An 18,725-nucleotide genomic window follows, 5' to 3' on the forward strand; every position below is an offset into this window, starting at 1 on the left:
GGGGTCATACACCCAGTACCATGACACCTATATGTACAAATGCACTGAGAAATGCATCTTAAATTGATACATAAAAATATATTTTAGGGGGAAAAAGCAAAGAAATTAGTTAAAATGTAAAAGTTATAAAAAATTACATAATAATAATTTTTGAGTTTTGTTATTATTTTTGAAAATTAAAGCACAAAGCTTTCATCCCTTTAGCTGGAGGTAAAAAATATTTTGAGTGAGTAGTGATGGTAACGCAAATTTTAAAAAATTAAATCCTCTTTAAAGCCTAAAATTAAATGAGCCTATAAACCAGAACTTTACAAGAATACTTTGACATTCATAGCAGGATCCTAACTTTCAAAACACCTACCTATCACGTTACTTTCTTCTAAAGAGGTCTCTGTTTTAGGACAGGCGTGGCTGGAAACCTGTGGTTAAAGAAAGAAAAAAAAAGATGGCAGCAAAAGAGGAGACCGACCAACATGTGTTACCCTTAAAAAAAAAAATCTTACTTTTAACCTCAGCTTCACCATTCTTTCCAAGCAATCATATCATCATCATTCCCGTGTCAGCACCATGTGGTTAGAAATAATAGAAACAGGCAGTCCACCTGAATTCACAGCGAAAGCAAAACAATCAAAATCTACACTTAAAAACTTTGGGAACACTTATTCTTAGAACATGATGGACACAGACAAAGTCGAGTATTTTCACTCTGCCCCTCATATTATGTTAATGTTTGTTTAATGCACTCCACTTTAATTTTCTGCCCTGGCTTAGAACAAAAAAAGAAGGAATTCCTCCTGCTCCCTTATTTCCCCAAAGGTGGAGGTCTTATTAATGTTGCATGGCTGTCTGGCTCAGCTGAGTGTGTTTACTCAGTGGTAGCAGGAATGTGCTAAGTGTGACTTGAAAGGAGTTGTTACAATTTCATTTTTAACTCATAAAGCAAACAGAGCGCCCCTGAGATTTTTATCAATGGCTCCATTCATTTCAAAACCCGCCCACCAATCAGCAAACTATCCGCTCGGTAACGTCACGCCCATTGGGGGGAAAAAAGGATCTGGGCTGTTACCTGCACGCTGATTGGTTAGAAGTACGGAGAGAGGCGGGGTCTTACGTAGTCCATCGGCTATAAATTAGAGTTTAGCTCCTCACCCCTTTAGAAAAAAAGGATAGAAGTCCGAGCTAATGAGAAAAAGAAACTAGAATCTTCATGTGAAATTAATTAAGATCAATAATATTTCCCTCGATTTCTGCTTGAAATTGTTGTTTTAAAATTACTTGTAGGGTTTTTTTGTTTGTTTTTTAACTTTTAAGGATAATCATGACATTTCTCATCTATCTGACTCTACTGACAACAGTCGTCATCACACAGGTAAGATTAAGTATGTGAGTCTACTTAAAGATTAAAAGTACTTGTGACAGTAAAAGTGCCCTTAAACTTTGAGCTACCGAGTCTGAACAGTAAACACTCCTTCATTGAAACAAATTAATCCTCATGAGCCAGCAGCAGATTTTACTGTACTTTATCTCGGTCATGTTTAAAGTAATTAAAAAGAGAGAGAGAATGAGAGAAAAGAAAAGAAAACGAACACAATAAGGGGAAATAGAGTGCAAGTGAGTTTAACAGTGGCACTGCACCCCCACTTATATAATGACGAATGTTTTTTTCTGATGAAGTTTGCCTTTCTGGTAATCAGCTTGTCTACTCATGTCTTAGTTTTTTTAGAGCATAGTAGCATGCTGATTCCTAAAACACTGGAACAAGTTGGCTCTAGTACTGAGCCATGACTCAAATCATGAGCCAGCAGGGGGCTGAGTACAAACCCTGAGTTGTCTAGACACTCGGAGAAGGCTGACCAGCAGTAACTTGACTTACTGTAGAGATTTACTACAATGCTTCATATCTGGATGAATGACCAACAAAATGATGATCTGTCACAAACCCTGGGGTGTCTACAAGATAATAGAAATTCAAACATACATGTGCCAGAGCACATCCACACAATTTGGTATCGTAAGAAATGCTGAAATTGGTAGATTAACAGCCTGCTGATGACAGGCAGTCAGAGGGGATGTGGGAATTTTCTGTTCCAAGTACCAGGAGACTTCTTTACAATTGGGTTATAGATGCAAGCCTGTGGGGTTTATTGTTTTTATTTTTGACTGTTTTATTTTGATAATTATAATAACAGTAATAATGGAAAATGCTACACACACACACACACACACACACACACACATATACAAGTCGTGTTCTGAGCTTTGTCTGAATATGTGAATCTTTCAGGTGACTGCTCGCTGCCCAGCGGTGTGTGAGTGCCCCGCAGAGCCTCCGGTCTGCCCTCCAGGCGTGAGCGCCGTCTCAGACAGGTGTGGATGCTGCAAGGTGTGTGCTGCACAGCTTAACCAAGATTGCAGCCCTGCGAGGCCTTGCGACCACCACAAAGGGCTGGAGTGTAATTATGGCAATGACGTGACCATGGCCTGGGGCATATGCCGAGGTGAGAAAACAATGAATGCTGGGAGGGAAGAAATCTCAGAGGAGGGGGGGGAAAAGCTACATCTGAAGTATTAAAATACAAGAAAATGTAGTTTATATACTGAGTGTAAAAGAAAAGCCAAAATGGTGCGACAAAGGTCATAAGAGAAGCTTTCTTAGGTTTGTGATTTAGAAACATGGAACCTTGCACAGCAGGAGACATTTTAATGAGTAGTAGATGTTTTATGACAGCAACAGGGGGTTTCAGGGATAAAAATACTCTTTCCTTCTGCACCATGCCGGTGCTGCCCCACAAACTATGAATAGCTGGTTCTTCCATGCCTACGAGACGGGGGGTCTGACTCTTCCTGCTTCTTTGTATCCACTCACTTTTTGATCTCATTTGTCCTGTGGGATTTTTTTAGTGTCCTGTGTCACTGTTGGTGTTGATGAAGTCAGAAGCAGCGAGTAATATGTGTCTTTTCAGCAAAATCGGAGGGACGCACATGTGAGTACAATGGAAGGATCTACCAGAATGGCGAAAGCTTCCGTGCTGGATGTAAACACCAGTGCACCTGCATTGATGGCGCTGTTGGCTGCGCGCCTCTCTGTAGCAACAAGCTGCCACCAGCTTCACCATCCTGCCCCTACCCACGCTTGGTTAGGATACCTGGGCAGTGCTGCTTCACTGTCGACTGCAATAAGGGCACATGGCGCCTTCCACCTAAGCATCAGGTTTGTTACATTGAGTTTGTAAGGAATTTGTGAAACAGTTTGATGATACTGGAGGTAAAAAATCACTGTGGATGAACTTGTTAATTGTGTGTTGAATTAAACAATTTGGCCAAAAACTTTTTAAAAACTCAGTTATCAAAAATTATATTTTCTTATTTTGTTTACTATAATTTGGAGTTGCTTTGGCAAACTAATACAAGCCACTGTAGTAAAGCCTCTGGTGCAAGGATGCCGAAACCTTTCTGATTAACAGTATCTGGTTCGCTTGCTGAGAGCAGGTACTGTTATTAAGTGCTTTAAAACACCTAACCCCTTGAAAATCAGGGGTTACGCCCACTGTGGGGAAAAGCACACGAAAGTCGGACACGGTCATGGCAAAGATGAACTGCAACCATCTAATCTTGCGTATCTCTCTGCGCAGGTGCATCCTCCACAACAACACCCGCACAGACCTCGGCTCCATCCTGTGCCGCGCCACCCTGAAAATGACCTGGTCCTAGCCAACCAGCTTACAGACGTCAAACCCAGCAGCTGGCACAGTGAGCGTGGCTACAAACACTTGCCTGGTATGCAAACTGTTTCTCGCAGTGTAGTTCATATTTTAGTAACTTTAAGTACTGCTTATTTACATTGGTTGTATAATATTAAAGATTCTCTATATAGGTAGTTCAATTGTTCTAGGCTGTGTGAATAAGGTGGTAGAAAGGGCTCTTTCTGTCCTCATGCTGAAATATCTTCAGGCCAGACGGTGGTCATGTTATCCCCGGTGGCAGACCAGCACCTTGCATTACCATTCATGTGCAAATGAATGAATGGGTGAATAAGAGGCAACAATTGAAAAGTGTTTCTTAAATCACAAGGTAAAGTTGTTCCATAATGGCAGTACTTTTACTGTACTCTGAGAATATGAGAACAGAGTTTTTCACAATCACAATGTTAGACACAGATGTGCTCACATTTGCCTTTCACAAGAGCAACACTGCAGGAGATCCCAAATTTATCATCTGCTTTGCTCTGATTTGCTATCAGTTACTTATCTGTATTTATATTCTTGGTGACCTTCTATCTTGCTTTTAACAATGAACAAAAGACAATTGGGTAAATAAACCTGACCAGCAGATAAACTATCACTCAATAGTAGTGCTAGATTCAATTTAATTCAGTTCAGGTTTACTTATATAGCACCATTTCACAAAAACAGCTGCCTTGAGGTACTTTATATTGTAAGGTTACAACCCTACTATATTAGATAGAAAGCCCAACAATCGCACAACTCCCTATGAGCAAGCACTTTGTGACACTGGGAAGATAAAACACCCCCATCTGCCACGACCGGCTGGGGATGAATGGAAAGAGAATGAAAAGCCACTAATCACCAAAGCTGATCCAAAAGTGGGGATGAACGTCTGAACCAAATTTCACGGCAGTTTATCTCATAGACATTGACGAGGTACCTGACCTCCAGATCAAGAATCTCTGCTCTAATTGGTGTCATTTTTCTCCCTGCCTTTCACCCACCCTCCGTAACCCTTATACATTCCTCAGTGTGGAGCCCGCTGAAGGAGAACAAGTGTGCAGTACAGACCACCGACTGGTCCCCGTGCTCTCGCAGCTGTGGGATGGGTGTTTCTTCTCGTCTCACCAACAAGAACCCTCAGTGCAAGATGGAGAGACAGACCAGAATCTGCACCATACGGCCGTGTCACAGCCTGGCGGTCCCAGCTAAGGTGAGATGGACTGAGCGTGATCTGAACGAAGGAATGAGACAGACGCAGACAGGGACCATAGTTCAAACAGCCGTATCACTGCCGAGATAACTTGTAATAGCAACTTATCTCTCACGCAGTACTCTGCTGAATTGTGATAACACTTATTATTTAACCTATATCTGCGTTTGACTCCTCATGCAAAAACAGTACCTTTAATTTTGCTTGAATGAAAAATTAGATGTTCTGGCACTGAGTAAACATGCTCTTAGTGCTAAAGCCATCTTTATCCAGAGCTTAAGAACAGAGATTATCTTAGCGGTACTTTCGGGAAGCTCCACATCCACTGGGAACTGGGCAGTGCTGATTTACTCAGCAGTGTTTTGGTGGCAGCCCGGCGCCTTTTTAAATATAGTCCCCCACCCTCAGCATTCCTGCCAAGCAACTGTCCATAGCTAGGCTCTGTCTGTGTACTCAAGCCCAGGGAAGTTGTGTGTCTATATTAATCCTACACGTTGGACACGGTAAGAACTCTTTTACTCTGCTCCACTGAGTTAAAAGCTCTGCTGCCAAGAGCTGTCATAGGTGTTGGTGTATTTAACAGCAGAGGACACTCAAATGTTGAATAAATATTTAACCTTAAATATAATCACATTTATCTAAAAATAATCCCTCTCTGATTCCCTGCTTTGGAAGTCTAGTCCTCTTAATGTGAAACAGACTATGAGTGTAAAGCTGCTTTAATCTGCCGCTCTGTAAGGCGCAGATGGGGGTATAAATCAGATCTTGTTAGATTATTTATTTATTCATTTATCTTGATTCCAACTAATAATAATCATTATGACCCAGGTTATAACTCTTATCTCTCTGCTTTCATAACTCGATCACAGAAAGGGAAAAGCTGCTCCCCAACTGAGAAAGTCGCAGAGCCAATCCACCTGTCCTATGGGGAATGTGTGAGCATCCGCCTCTACAGGCCCAACTACTGCGGCGTGTGTACGGATGGACGGTGCTGCTCGCCACGTCGCACCCGCACCGTGCCTGTGACCTTTGCGTGCCCGGATGGTGAGCGGTTTCAGAGGCTGTCCATGTTGATCCAGTCATGTAAATGCAGCAGTGATTGCGGCCACCTTAATGAAGTGGCCCTCCCTCCTCAGCACTGGATGTACGGAGACACTCACAAGTTCACAGACTAGAATTGAATTGAGGGTCTTTTTTTTTTTTTTTCTTGCTTGGCTTTTTTTTTTCCTATTTGACTTTAATGTGACGAGGTTTGTTTTCTTAAAGAAGGAAGCCGCTTGAAGATGAGGAGCCATTTTTTTCCTCACCTGGCTCCAAGTGAATGAAGGCCTCAGGCCACCCGCCTCACTGCAGAGACCATAGGCAGGAAGGACTGCCTTGGTATTATTCATCTTAAAGACAACCCATATTATAATATCTGTGACCCTGTGCTCCTGTTCAAACTGATGTGGGACTTAAATTAGAGCCCTGAAATACTCTGAACTTCCTGCATTTCCTAAGTCCTGCTTCAGGATTTGAGACTCTCCAATCAGCCTGAGAGGACAAATGCTACAAAAGCAACAAAGCACTTTATTTATTTAGCACTGAAACTTTGTGAGCAGTGCACAAGAATCTGACAGGACTGCCTTACCCACAGACGGGTGACAAATGAAAGGGGAGGAAAAAGGTGTTGAGCCACTATGAGCTGCCAGCACAGCTTCACTGTGCCTTGAAGTCTCTAATGGTCTGTTGGAGGGATCTTTCTAATCATTTCCCTCATTTGGTAATGGTGACAGAGAACCCTGTCATATTGGTCCCAAGCCTCCGATTACAATATTGAGATTTAGTGACTGTAAAGCCATGTTATATCATTCATGCCCTGGATATTGTCAACGGGTTAAAGGTGATCACAAGTTTTTAATTTGACCCTTTGCTGCCAGTTTCTTTCATTGTAGGGGCCAAAGATTATAATTTGTCACCCATTTATTAATCTTTAGCTCAACATACTGTAAATACTTCATATCTCCCAGTGCACTGTGACGACTTGCTGACAACCAGCTGAATTAACTTTTGCAGTTTTATGTAGAAACCTAGAGGATGTTATGCAAATGTGGATGACTTGTTTTATTCAAAACAGAAAATCACCATGGTGTTATAGCTATATCTCTCTATATGGCATGATGCCATGTAAAGCACATGAGTGAATTCCCTTGAAACTCACACTGTTAGATAAGAGACATTATCTTTAACTGATAAGAATTCAGGAAGAACTGAATCAGAGCCAATTGCCTTGGTTTAGCATTTAATACAACTTAGATAAATTTATTAGCCAAATAAATGTTTTCTTGATATTGGATCACAGTGTATTCTGCAAAACACATTTCTTGATTTTGATCCAAGACTGTATACAATCATGTTCTATTATAGATTAAGACACTGTACAGTGTAGCAGTCACCAGTTTTTTGTTGGTCGATCTATGTGATAAAACTGGCTCCTGTGCTCAAGCTTCATGTGACGTTTTATTTTAATTCAACTTTGACGGTTTCAAATTAAGTTTCTCCACAGTGCAACATCACCAGCTGTTTATCAACAGTGGATACCTCCTCAAACTGTGTGATAGCGCCCTCTGCTTGTGGGTATCAATATCTGCAGATGCCAAGCTATGTCTGGGTCACTCCTGTTATAGTTTTATATGTAATGCTAACATCTGACATGCGTTAAATGTTTAAAGCACACAAAGTGAAGTTCATCACCGTCGAATAAGGTATAAAAGTTTATTTCTTTAACCAAAACAATATATCCACAGATTTTTGCTTCTTTTCTTTTCTTTTTTTTTTTTAAACAAGGAACACACTAAAACAAACACTCTGCAGCGAGATGACAAAACACGTTTTATCACTATGAACGTGCCTTCACAAATGGTTGGATGGAAACATTAAAATAAATGTTGAAGGTTTCTTTTCTTCCACCAAAACACAGTAACAACAGGGATCACATGATCTTCACTGGAAGGGCGCTTCATTCATCTGGACTGTTCAACTGCAAAGAGACATGAGGTTAACATGAGGTAGAGAAAATTTCTATAACAACTTTATACAGTAGCTATCACACTTGAGTATTTCTACACAGCAGTGATGTAGTATGTGAACATGGCCTGTTATCTGTACATAATTACAGGCTTTCATTTGCAAATGCATGGCTACTTCTTAGTTTAGTTTTAAAGATGAGCTAAAATCTCAAAATGCATTCAGAATTTTAGCAGTCAAGACAACACAATACATACTAAACAATGTTAATCACCACTTCCTGTAATCAAAAGCGTGATACTACGAAAAGGTTCTCCTAGTGATAAAGAAGAAGAAGTGATGTAGAGTGGTGTGACAACTCCTCAGGGGGTGCCACCAATGGCTATACCTCATAGGGAACTCAACTCCTTTGGAGTCAGCATAGTAAAAAGTCATCATGATGGGTGTCATCATGATGACTTTTTACTATGCCTTCCTGGAAAGCATCATGACCTTCTCCATTACCTGCTGGTTGGACTCTGTCAGCCTTCAGAACAGGAACAGACTGCAGCACACTGCATCAGTGTGCTCTAAAATCATTGGCCTGCCTGTCAGAACTCTGGCACAGGTTTTCAGCCAGCCGGCCCTTAGACAGGCAGCCAAATTCATCAATGACCCCTCTCACATTCTTCACCCCACATTTCAATGGCTCCCCTCTGGGCGACGCCTCCGCTGCATTTCCTGCAGGACTGAGAGGAGGAGAGCCACCTTTGTCCCCAAAGCCACCCTGCTTTAACTCCAGCCGATAAGACCATTTCCCACACCAGAAACATAAACTACTCTATAAGGCTGGGCCATATCATACCGTTCACGGTAATACCGGTATAACGTTTGGCAAGGATAAGAAAATGAAATATCGCGATAGAATATGAGTAAAGTGCACATGCGCAGTGCCTTTGTTTTCATACGCACATGGCGGAAAAAGCATGACGGTGACAGAGAATGAGAAGAGCGAAAGTGGATCGTTGAATGAAACGAGTTTGTAAAAATGCTGCAACTTCAGTGGTGTGGAACTGGTTTGGCTTTCGTCCTTCAGATACATAACAAAGCACTTTTTTTGGTAGAGCATGCTAGCGGGCCGTCGTTATTACCGTGTTTTTTGGAAAATACGGCACACTTCAAATCAATCCTTTGAGTTTTCTGAAAATCGACAGTGCCCCTTATAATCCCATGTGCCTTATGTATGAATTCTGGTTGTGTTTACTGACCTCAAAACGATTTTATGTCGTACATGGCGCTCGAAAATCTGTCAAATGTTTTAGTGCGACTTTGCTAAGCTACGAACCCGCACCGCTTGATAGATTGTCGGAGCATTACAGCTATCGTAGGCAGGAGCCTCGCGGAGTGATACGTACTGTGCTTCAACATAATATTACAGTGTTGTGTGTGTGTGTGTGTGTGTGTGTGTGTGTGTGTGTGTGTGTGTGTGTGTGTGTGTGTGTGTGTGTGTGTGTGTGTGTGTGTGTGTGTGTGTGTAACCTCTTTTAAGTTTTGTGGATATTATACATGGTTATGCTGAGGATATGTCGGCCAATTTCCACTGGAAATGCCTTTTGGTTAAACTGTCAGCAAGGAATTTGCATTTGCACTGTTGAATTTTTATATAACTTCATAAAAAACAGCTGCTTCTTTAAGTGAAAATACATTGATGGGTTTTTTTTGCACTAATAAAGTTGTGGAGTTGTAAAGTATTTTGTCTAGTTTCAATTACATCGTCAGTTATTATCGCAAATTTTCAAATGTATATCGTGATAAATATTTTTGGTCATATCGTCCTGCTCTACTACTCTAAACTCTTTTTATACTGCTGAGACTTTATTCACTTGTAGTCACTTACAGTTATTTATTCACCTTTAGGTCACTTAAATTTTAAAACTGTGTAATTTTAAAACTGTATATATACTGTATATTCTGTTTGCCTGTTTATGCTCTGTCCTTATCTTCAACGTCATGCTGCTCTATTTATCCCCAAGGGGCAATTAAGATACAACAAAGTCTTTCTGACTCTGATTCTGAAGTTCTCAGTAAACAAATACCTGTTGCAGCTAAGGCCTACAGACCAGTCAGGGAGCTCCTGGAAACCTCCCAACACTAAGAAAAAATGTGCATTCCCTGACCGGTTGGCTAGTGGTTGCTGGCTGTCACTAGGTGAAACTGGTCATAAAGAGGTATACAGTGTGACACCAAAATACTTAGTTAATATTATAATACTTGTATAGTTATTAAATGGGCGTCTTTAAGCCAGGTTCATGACGCCTGCAAGCAACAAGATACTTACTGTAGGAAGAAATATCGATTTCTTCTGGTAGCTCTGCTACATTGACCTCGAAGCGGTCTTGAACCTCATTCAGGGTCTTGGCATCACTCTCGTCTGACACAAAGGTGACGGCCAGGCCTTTAGTCCCAAACCTGCCAGCACGGGCCACCTGAACGATACACAAGAAATTTACTGCTACACATGGCCTCAGCTTTAAAGACCAGAAATGGGAGGTTTGGAAATGAAAATATACCAATGTCTCAAATTAAATATTACTCACTCTGTGAAGGTATGTGTCAGAATCCTCTGGCATGTCATAATTGAAGACAATGTTAACTCGTTCAATGTCCATGCCACGGCCGAACAGGTTGGTTGCCACCAAAATCCGCCGCTGGAAGTCTTTGAACTGCTGATATCGGGATAACCTGGCAGGAGTAGAGAAGCAACAGCATCATGAACTGCAGAACTGAATAAGATTATATCCAAAACTAAGAGTTATTAGTCAGTTGGGTCTAGTTTTAGCCTGTCTTTTACAGGTACTAACACTGTCTACAAGCATTTGAGCCTGGGAAAAAAAAACGTACACAATGAGGACAGTCTCACGTGACAATAACAAAAAATATGACAAACTTAAAAAAAGAAAAACACTCTTCTTTCTAAAGTGACGCAGCACCAACCTCTCTTCCTGCGCCATGCCCCTATGGATGGCTATAGCAGGGAAGTTCTGCTCCACCAGTAGCTGGGACAGAGCAACACAGCGAGCTACAGACTTCACAAAGATCACCACCTGCGAGGAATATAAAAGAAACTGCTGAGTCTTGCATATTTTCCGATTTGTACTGGAAAAGGCAGACATGGGAGGGTTTAAGAGAGGACAAGACACACAAGTTATTTTAGAAAATAAATTAAAAAAAAATTAAAAAAGGATAAAAAACAAAGCTGCATTTGTTAACAATTAGCAAGGATTTAAAACAAATAAAATGGACATAACAGATTCCAACTCCTTTCAAAAGTATTACCACTGATACCTGGTTGAACTCGAGCACATCGAGCAGGTCGAACAGCTTTCGGTTCTTCTCGCTGTCCTTCAACTTGCAGTAATACTGCTGTAGACCATGAAGTGTCAACTTGGTCTCATCATCCACAAACACTTCCATCGGCTACACAGCAAAGGACAGAATGACCAGCATTAGTCTCTCAGACAGATCTACAGATTACCTGGAAAAGGACAATTCTAAACTGCTGAGAGGTTCAATTTGCCTGCTTTATGAGCAAATATGACAAAGGCACCAACAAATGGCCAAAAATAAAAGGAAACTCGACTATTTTCCATTACATTTCTGACGATGAGAAAAAAAAACAAAACACTGAACATCATTTTAATACTGCTAGCACTCTGCAGGCAGCAACATTTGTAAGTTTAAGGAAATGGAGGTTTTTTTCCATCCTTTTTCAATAAGCTGCTCTCACTGATGACACATTTACTAATTTGCTGCTGCAATCTTCAAACAAAATGCCAGTGGCAGCATTATAGTGCAATAGTAGTGATACAGCACTGTCACCAATGACTTAGCATAAGTAAAATGTAAGGACAAAAGTAGTCTAGATAGTGTTTTCCCTGGAATTTTTTAAGTGTAGGCTTGCTTTGCTGTAGTGCACACCAAGGAACATAATGTTGCGATAGACATTGATGTTTTTGCCATACATGAAGCTGCACAGATATAACGTGTATGGCCACATGTAAACTCACATCCTGCATGAACTTGCGGCACACGGGGCGGATCTCCTTGCTCAGAGTTGCACTGAACATCATAACTTGCTTCTCATGAGGCGTCAGTCGGAAGATTTCCTGGACATCACGTCTCATGTCTTTTGCAAGGAAATAAATGATACATCCAAAATTATATATATATCTATATATGGTGTAATTTCTTAATGATGACCTTTAATAAGCAAAATGTATGTAATCACCATCAGAATTTATCTCAACAATATTTACTTGACACACTCTATCGCCACTCCTACATACTGGTCAAAAACCTTCACCAAGAGTCGACTATAAACAGCTTGGTTCCTCTCACTTACCCAACTGCTCCAGCATCTTATCACACTCATCAAGCACAAAGTGTTTGATGTTCTTCACACTGAGGGTCTTGTTACGAATGAGGGCCAGTGTACGTCCTGGAGTTCCCACAACAATGTGAGGGCAGTTCTTTTTCAGGACTTCCTCATCCTTCTTGATAGCCATGCCACCAAAGAACACTGACACCTTGACAGTGGGCATGTACTTGGAGAAGCGCTCGTACTCTTTGCTGATCTGGAATGCCAACTCTCGTGTGTGGCACATCACGAGGACAGACACCTGCAAGGAAACAACACAGAGGTTTTATCAACGCTTTCATCTTTATATAGCATGTACATTGTTGTTTATCTCATTTGTGTATAATGCCATTACAATATCACAAACTTCCTTTATAAATCCCCCAAATCATGACTACTTTATAATGTGAAAGAGCAAATTAGAAAATACTTAAAAAGATCTTAAAGGCACCGTGCTGGACTAGAAGCTAAAGACATCGGACATGAACTCAAACGCTTCTGGTTCTCATTCAGACAGAGACGTTTTGATTATCTGATTTCATCAAAGCCTGAGTAATTCCAGATTAAAGTTTGCTAATGCTGAACATAACGTCTGTATTGTTTGTAGTCAAAAACACTGGGTGTGTAACACATGAAAATTACAGTAGATAATCATACACCGAAATGTTAACCAACAACACAATCTATAGCAGGGGTGCCCAATCCCAGTCCTCGAGAGCTACCGTCCTGCAGCTTTTAGACGCATCCTTCTTCTGACACACCTGAATCAACTGAATGGCTTGTTATCAGGCCTTTGCCAAACTTGATGGCATGCTGAAGAGGCAATCACACCATTTGATTCAGCTGTGTTGGAGTAGGGATGCATCTAAAAGCTGCAGGATAGTAGAGCTCGAGGACTGGGATTGGGCACCCCTGATCTATAGGCTTGTCTTGGGAGTTCACTTCTACTATTGTAGAAATGTGTTTGAAAATAAATGTGATCAATCAAAAAAAAAAAATTCATATTGATCTGAAAGAAGCCTTTCTTCTTCCTGAACTGTGCTCCCAGAGCATAACAGAGCTACCTGTTCTTTTCGCTGCAGGGGTTAAGGATTCACATCTTTTCTTTAATTTCTTAGCCAACTATGTAACGTCCCATAACAACGCAGAATTAGAGAGCTTGTAAAACTGTAATGACAAACTCACCTGACCATCCACAGGTTCTATCTGCTGCAAGGTGGCTAGCACAAACACTGCTGTCTTTCCCATACCAGACTTGGCCTGACACAGGATATCCATGCCCAGGATAGCTTGAGGGATGCATTCATGTTGAACTGAAAGTAAAACCAATTGGCAATTATACATTTTTCTTTATATACATACTAAGCGTGCAGTTACAACATCATAAGAAATCATTTATTATGTGTGGCTGTAGTTCTATGATCAGGATCATGTCCAGGAGTTTATTTGAACTTTAAATAGCCCTGCTATCCACCTTCTGAGGGATGCTCAAAACCACAGTCAACGATGGCACGGAGCAGCTCTGGTTTGAGGAGAAAGTCTCTGAATCCCGAGCTGTGGATGGATACATATGACCCCTTCACCTCCTTTTTATTTGCTGGGGTCCCACTCTCTGGGACTCCCTGAGGCTCCTCATCCTCTTCATAATCCAGAAGTTCATTATCAAGATTATTCTCTGACATCTGTATAAAAGAATGTACAGCAAGGACATTTGTTATAGTAGAGATTATATCTAAGAACCCTCTTTAATATGTGGATTAATAGTTTATGAGAAAGCCAGGAGGTTTTAAAAGTATGAATAAATAAATCAAATGTATATCTTTATACTTTTTACAATTATTAACCAATAAATAAATCATCATTAGACACGTACCTATATAAATAACAGTGTACATAAATTAACAGATGAACAGTGTTAATAACGAATTGTTGACGTGCTAGGCTGATAGAATAATTAAAAAAATAAGAATAAAAATGCTCAATTAAGTCAAATCTAATCAGCGAATTTAAGGCTGGGGATAGTCAGAATGGACCTCTGTCTGCTCACTGTTTAATGTCTAGTGTAATACAAAGGATAACTATCTCAAGTCAAAATGCAGGTCAGCGTGTGACCCGGTATAAACAATGGAGTCCTTCCCCTTCATTCATACCGGCTAGTTAGCAAGATGGGTCGGCAAACATTTCCATTTATGTAACTCTAATATTGTTAATTACACGGTATTTAAAATATGTGTCTATTTAGAAACAAAATTATCTATTGCACCTAAAGCTAAGCTGTCTATATTAAATCAAAACTGAATCGGAGCGAAGCTAACATGAATTTGCATAGCATGCTAGCTACCGAAGCAACCTTCAAATCAACAAATTTGAGACGGGTGCAAAGCGTTCAAAGCATTTCTTAGTTTTTAAACACGTCTACGCATTTCAGAATGTAATGCAGAAAAAATATGAAGGAACATCAACGTCACCTTGCTATGAAATTTTACACTCCGCGGATTATCGATCTGCGTGAAACTAACGAGCTAGCTAGGAGCTTCTAACGAGCACACACGTATGCTGCGTTCAGGTACAATCTGGATAATGTTTAGCTTTCTGATTCCATTTCCAACATTAATACTTAAATAAAACACTTCGATGGCTGAATTTTCCGGTTCTTCGCCACCTTAACTCTCACGCATGAGCTTACGTACGGTCTATGTTCTTAAGCCAAAAATCATGGTCTTGTCTTTTATACCTATACTTTTTTTTTCATTATTACGGTATTTGGAAGAACACCTGAATGCATCAGCAGAGGGCCGGTGTTGTGCCAAAAAGTGATTGTCTGCCAGTACCGGTATCGATGCTTGTTTTAGTAAAATTATAAAGAAAATTATTATACATACATTACTCTGAAAAGGTCTTCAGGCCCCCCTTCTTTATATTTTGTTAGGAAAATTGAAAATGGGTGCGTCGATCGACTGAAACAGGTAAACATACATGGAGATACAGTATATAAGTTAAAAAAAAAAAAGCTTGTACAATTCTAACAAGATTTAAAGTCTGTATTTTGTAAAACCACTACCATGCCAATCAGGTGCTTCACAGATGGTTATGCATGGTAGATTTGACTGATTAAACCTTTCTGCAGTCATAATTCCGTAGAAGAGAGAATATCTCCATCAGCACTAATTGAAATGCAGTCCCAAACCACGACAGAGCCTTCACCGTGTTTTACAAATGGCTATAGGCACTCACTGTTGTGTCTCTGTCCTGACGTCCTTTGTATGATTTGAACGAAAGAATAAAAATATGTATTCCATCAATCCATGATTTTCTAAATTTCTTAGTCTTGAGCTGGAGCTGGTATACTACTGTCCGAGACCACTTTAAGAAACCATATTAAGCATGGCTCATTGAAAACAAAATATGAAGAAATGCACAATGTCTCCAAAATTTTGTACACCAACATCCATAAATGCCAATAATTAGATTTAAAATTAATAATAAAACAAACAAAAAAACCAGTAGGTATCAGTTAAGCTGTATTTGCTGCTTTGGGTATGGAAAAGTGTAGTATCCAATTTGTCCACTTGATGGCAATAAAGTAATTGCCCAGATGATGCACATTATCAATACTGTGCACAGTAAGTCAGTCACCCTTCAAGCCCTGCCTTTAGAGAGTAAGAAAATAAAAGTCAATTAAAATATATCCTGTTATTAAAACACCATCATCGTTTGTTGTATTGTGGCATGTCTCAATATGTTAGGTCACATTTCCATATATAACTGAAATTCAAGATGTGAATGTGAATTTGGGGGGAATAGAGGACACTGAGACAATATTTGAATCTAAATGTTTATCACTTTACATTTGTACAGTCCAATTAATCATAGTTTAACTATAAAGTGACAGTTTTGTTAGTCTATTAAAAACCGGGTGTCTCTTGGAAGGTAAAAATAACAGAAACTAACAAAAATAAAGAAAAGAATACTGGGATTATTTTGATTACGTATTGTGTGTTTGTTCACTTGAGTGTTTCCCTGGAACCAGGTCTGCCTTTCCATAGGCAATGTGCAGAATCTCACACCATGTAATATAATTATTTTTACTTCATACACTATGTACGGACTTTCTGACCACGTCATGATCCACCTAATCCCCGCGTACAGACAGAGGCTGAAGCTCTCCAAACCTGTCGTGAGGACCAAAAAACTGTGGAGCAACGAGGCTGTGGAGGAGCTTCGCACGTGTTTGGAGACCACAGACTGGGACACAATGAAGGCTGCTTCTAACAGCTTGGACAAGTTTACGGACACTGTCACCTCCTATATCCACTTCTGTGAGGACAGCATTGTGCCATCACGCACCAGGGTGAGTTATAACAATGACAAACCCTGGTTTACTCCTAAACTCAAAAAGCTGTGGCTGGAAAAGAGTAAGGCGTTCAGAAGCGGAGACAGGGACTGCTACAGAGAGGCCAAGTACAGGTTCACTAAAGAAGTGGACATTGCTAAACATCAGCACTCTGAGAAGATGCAGCAGCAGATCTCAGAGAATGACTCGGCCTCTGTGTGGAAAGGTTTTAGGAATATTACAAACTACAAGCCTAAAACCCCCCACTCCACTGATGACTTGCTCTTAGCCAACACCCTCAACGACTTCTACTGTCGTTTTGACGAGCCATCAGGCAGCCTTCACACCTCCAACGACCCCAACAATAGAGGCACTTTGGACACTCATTCCCCCACCTCTCCCCCCTCCATAGAGCCATCACCACCTTCAAACTGTTTACCTGCAACACCCGCCCCCTCACCCCACACAAAAGAGGATTTCACACCACCTCCTCCGACCACAACTCTTCATATTCATGAAGCAGATGTGAGGAAGCAGTTTAAGAACCTGAATGCTCGGAAAGCTCCCGGCCCAGACAGTGTGTCTCCTGCCACCCTCAGACACTGTGCAAACGAGCTGGCCCCAGTGTTTTCTGGCATCTTCAACTCCTCACTGCAGGCATGTCATGTGCCTGCCTGCTTCAAGTCCTCTACCATAATCCCTGTCCCCAAGAAACCTAGGATCACTGGACTAAATGACTACAGACCCGTGGCTCTGACATCTGTGGTCATGAAGTCATTTGAGCGCCTAGTTCTCTCCCATCTCAAGACCCTCACGGCCCCCCTCCTGGACCCCCTGCAGTTTGCATATAGAGCCAACAGGTCTGTAGACGACGCCATCAACATGGCCCTACACTTCATCCTGCAGCATCTGGACTCCCCAGGAACCTACGCCAGGATCCTGTTTGTGGACTTCAGCTCTGCCTTCAACACCATCCTTCCAGACCATCTCCGAGGCAAGCTTTCCCAGATGAATGTGCCTGATCCCATCTGCCGGTGGATCACTGACTTCCTGACGGACAGGAAGCAGCACGTGAGGCTGGGAAGGAATGTCTCGGACTCCCGGACCATCAGCACCGGCTCCCCTCAGGGCTGTGTTCTTTCTCCTCTGCTCTTCTCCCTGTACACCAACTGCTGCACCTCCACCCACCAGTCTGTCAAGCTAATCAAGTTCGCAGATGACACCACCGTCATTGGGCTCATCTCTGACGGGGATGAGTCTGCCTACAGGAGGGAGGTTGAACGTCTGGTGTCTTGGTGCAGCCACAACAACCTGGTGCTGAATGCCCAGAAGACAGTGGAGATTATTGTGGACTTCAGGAAGCACACAGCCCCACTCCCCCCCATCATCCTGACTGACACCCCCATCACCTCTGTGGACTCATTCCGCTTCCTGGGTACCACCATCACCCAGGACCTGAAGTGGGAGCCCACCATCACCTCCGTCATCAAGAAAGCCCAGCAGAGGATGTACTTCCTGAGGCAGCTGAAGAAATTCAACCTGCCAACACGGACGATGGTGCAATTCTACACTGCAATCATCGAGTCCATCCTCACCTCCTCCATCACCGTGTGGTACGCTGGAGCCACTATCAGGGACAAACAGAGACTGCAGCGTGTTGTGCGCTCTGCTGAGAAGGTGATTGGCTGCAGACTCCCATCTCTGCAGGACCTGTACACCTCCAGGACTCTGCGGCGTGCAGCCCGGATCTCAGCTGACCCTTCTCACCCTGGACACAGTCTGTTTGACCTGCTCCCCTCAGGCAGGAGGCTCCGGTCCATTCACACCAGAACCTCTCGCCACAAGAACAGTTTCTTCCCCTCTGCTGTGGGACACATGAACAATAACCACATGACTGTCCCCGCCACTAACACATGACCCTACGCTGTGTCACTGCATCATTTCATGTCTGGCACTGATCACCACCTGCACTCATGTATATATCTTCTACGTAGCACTCATAATTCTTATTCTCATGTACATATCTCATGTATATCTCATGCACATATCTTT

General features: G+C 41.7%; 2 protein-coding genes across 2 annotated transcripts; one reads left to right on the forward strand and one right to left on the reverse strand.

Moving 5' to 3' along the window:
• The first annotated feature begins 1,052 nt into the window (after nt 1-1,052).
• Nucleotides 1,053-8,016, forward strand: LOC147328070 (CCN family member 1-like). Its single transcript, XM_086296200.1, has 6 exons — nt 1,053-1,369; nt 2,285-2,498; nt 2,964-3,211; nt 3,633-3,777; nt 4,757-4,938; nt 5,808-8,016. Exons 1-6 carry the CDS (start codon nt 1,319-1,321, stop codon nt 6,111-6,113), a joined length of 1,146 nt encoding a protein of 381 aa, XP_086152326.1. The 5' UTR covers nt 1,053-1,318; the 3' UTR covers nt 6,114-8,016.
• LOC147328071 (ATP-dependent RNA helicase DDX39A-like) lies at nt 7,679-14,961 on the reverse strand. The gene is made up of 10 exons (XM_086296199.1): nt 14,809-14,961; nt 13,815-14,022; nt 13,526-13,653; nt 12,326-12,602; nt 11,991-12,109; nt 11,269-11,400; nt 10,918-11,027; nt 10,521-10,665; nt 10,262-10,409; nt 7,679-7,957 (listed from the first exon to the last, which is right to left on the reverse strand). Exons 2-10 carry the CDS (start codon nt 14,020-14,022, stop codon nt 7,941-7,943), a joined length of 1,284 nt encoding a protein of 427 aa, XP_086152325.1. The 5' UTR covers nt 14,809-14,961; the 3' UTR covers nt 7,679-7,940.
• Nucleotides 14,962-18,725: the final 3,764 nt, after the last annotated feature.

Source organism: Aulonocara sp. 'chitande type north' Nkhata Bay, linkage group LG6, assembly GCF_057382095.1.
Source record: "Aulonocara sp. 'chitande type north' Nkhata Bay isolate Kocher_YH1m ecotype deep benthic linkage group LG6, A_spYH_male_GT1.1, whole genome shotgun sequence".
Taxonomy (NCBI): Eukaryota; Metazoa; Chordata; class Actinopteri; order Cichliformes; family Cichlidae; genus Aulonocara; species Aulonocara sp. 'chitande type north' Nkhata Bay.